At 41.6% G+C, this 1,593-nt stretch overlaps 1 protein-coding gene across 1 annotated transcript; it reads left to right on the forward strand.

The window, feature by feature from the left end:
* Positions 1 to 263: 263 nt before the first annotated feature.
* Positions 264 to 1,157, forward strand: LOC137141592 (olfactory receptor 10C1-like). Its single transcript, XM_067530522.1, has one exon. The coding sequence runs from the start codon at positions 264 to 266 to the stop codon at positions 1,155 to 1,157; it is 894 nt and encodes a 297-aa protein (XP_067386623.1).
* Positions 1,158 to 1,593: the final 436 nt, after the last annotated feature.

Raw genomic sequence — 1,593 nt, forward strand, 5'->3', positions numbered from 1 at the left:
TTGACTTTAATGAACTTATTCTGGATTTACAGCTTTGTAACAGGAAAATCTGACCAAAATGGTGTCTATCCGGATTCATATCAGATGGACAAAGTGATGGATGCATGGAGAGAGAGGTGAAAAGACAGAGATGTATGTATGTATGTATGTATGTATAGATAGATAGATTGATACTTTCAGTCAAGTCAAATTGGCATCTATCTATCTAACTAACATGTAATTTTTCTTTTTAATTCTGAAGATGAAATATTTTGAGTGAGAAAATGCGAAGAAATACCTCCGTGACTGAGTTTGTCATACTGGGCTTCTCTGATCACCCAGACATGAATTCCATTTTATTTGAAATATTTCTGTTCATTTACATCGTCACAGTGCTGGGCAACATCCTCATTATAATTGCCATTAATGTCGTTCCAACCCGTCACACCCCTATGTATTTCTTCCTCCGGAACTTGTCCTACCTGGATATCTGCTACACCTCAGTCACTCTGCCCAAGATGCTGGCCAATCTCCTCTCAGAGAATAAAACCATGTGCTTTGTCGGTTGTGCTGTACAGATGTATTTCTTTCTATTCTTCGGTGTTACCGAGTTCTGCCTCCTGGCGTCTATGGCGTATGACCGCTACAGGGCCATATGCAATCCGCTGCACTACACGGCCATCATGAATAAGAGGACTTGCATCCAGCTGACGGGTGGCTCATCTCTCTGTGGCACCCTGGTGGCCTTGAGACACAACTTTGTCTTCACACTTCCTTTTTGTGGCTCCAACGAGATCAACCATTTCTTCTGTGAGATCCAGCTGGTGTTGAAGCTGGTGTGCGGGGACACCTACTGGATCGAGCTCCAGATCATTGTGGGTGCTGCCTTCATCCTCATGCTGCCTTTCATGCTGATCCTAGTGTCCTACATCTGTATCATCTCCACCATCCTTAAAATTAGGTCCGCAAAAGGTAGGCACAGAGCCTTCTCCACCTGCTCCTCACACCTCATCATGGTGACGTTGTTCTACATGATGGCCCATATCATGTACTTGCACCCCAAATCCAGCTTGTCTCCAGATATGAACAAGTTGTTCTCTCTGTTCTACTCAGTGGTGACTCCGATCTTGACCCCCATTATCTACAGCCTCAGAAACAAGGAGGTGAAAGATGACTGAGGAAAACCAGGATGAAGGTTTTTCATCTACAAAAATAGACAATATTCCTTCAACTGGATTATCCCATGGGGAATATCTCAGCTCTTAAGAGACTCTACAGTGCTGAAGAGAGGCATCTCAGCATTATAAAGAAATGTATCTTATCAAATGAAGTGCTGGTCAACTTCTTCTGAAGTTTGTATTTCAATGAAACATTTTGTTAAAATTTTGAATGTCAAGAAAGTAAATGAGGACTTTTTCGATCCCGTTCTGGTTTATAAACCTGTGAATCTTTTAGAACATGAAAACAAAACAAAAAAAACAACAAAATAAAAACAAATAGAGGGGAAAAAAAGCAGAATATTAAATTACATTGCTCATCCTTCCCACTGTTTGACCCATTCTAATTCTTGGGATCTACAGGCCGGAACAGTCTTCTGCAGGTAGACAGAAACTC

Source organism: Emydura macquarii, unplaced genomic scaffold (genome assembly GCF_026122565.2).
Source record: "Emydura macquarii macquarii isolate MOO-44397 ecotype Brisbane River unplaced genomic scaffold, CSIRO-AGI_Emac_v2 contig_3095, whole genome shotgun sequence".
Lineage (NCBI taxonomy): Eukaryota > Metazoa > Chordata > Testudines > Chelidae > Emydura > Emydura macquarii.

Bases quoted from the DNA above. Each gene is read 5' to 3' on its own strand.
- LOC137141592 (XM_067530522.1), top strand. From the start codon at position 264: ATGCGAAGAAATACCTCCGTGACTGAGTTTGTCATACTGGGCTTCTCT.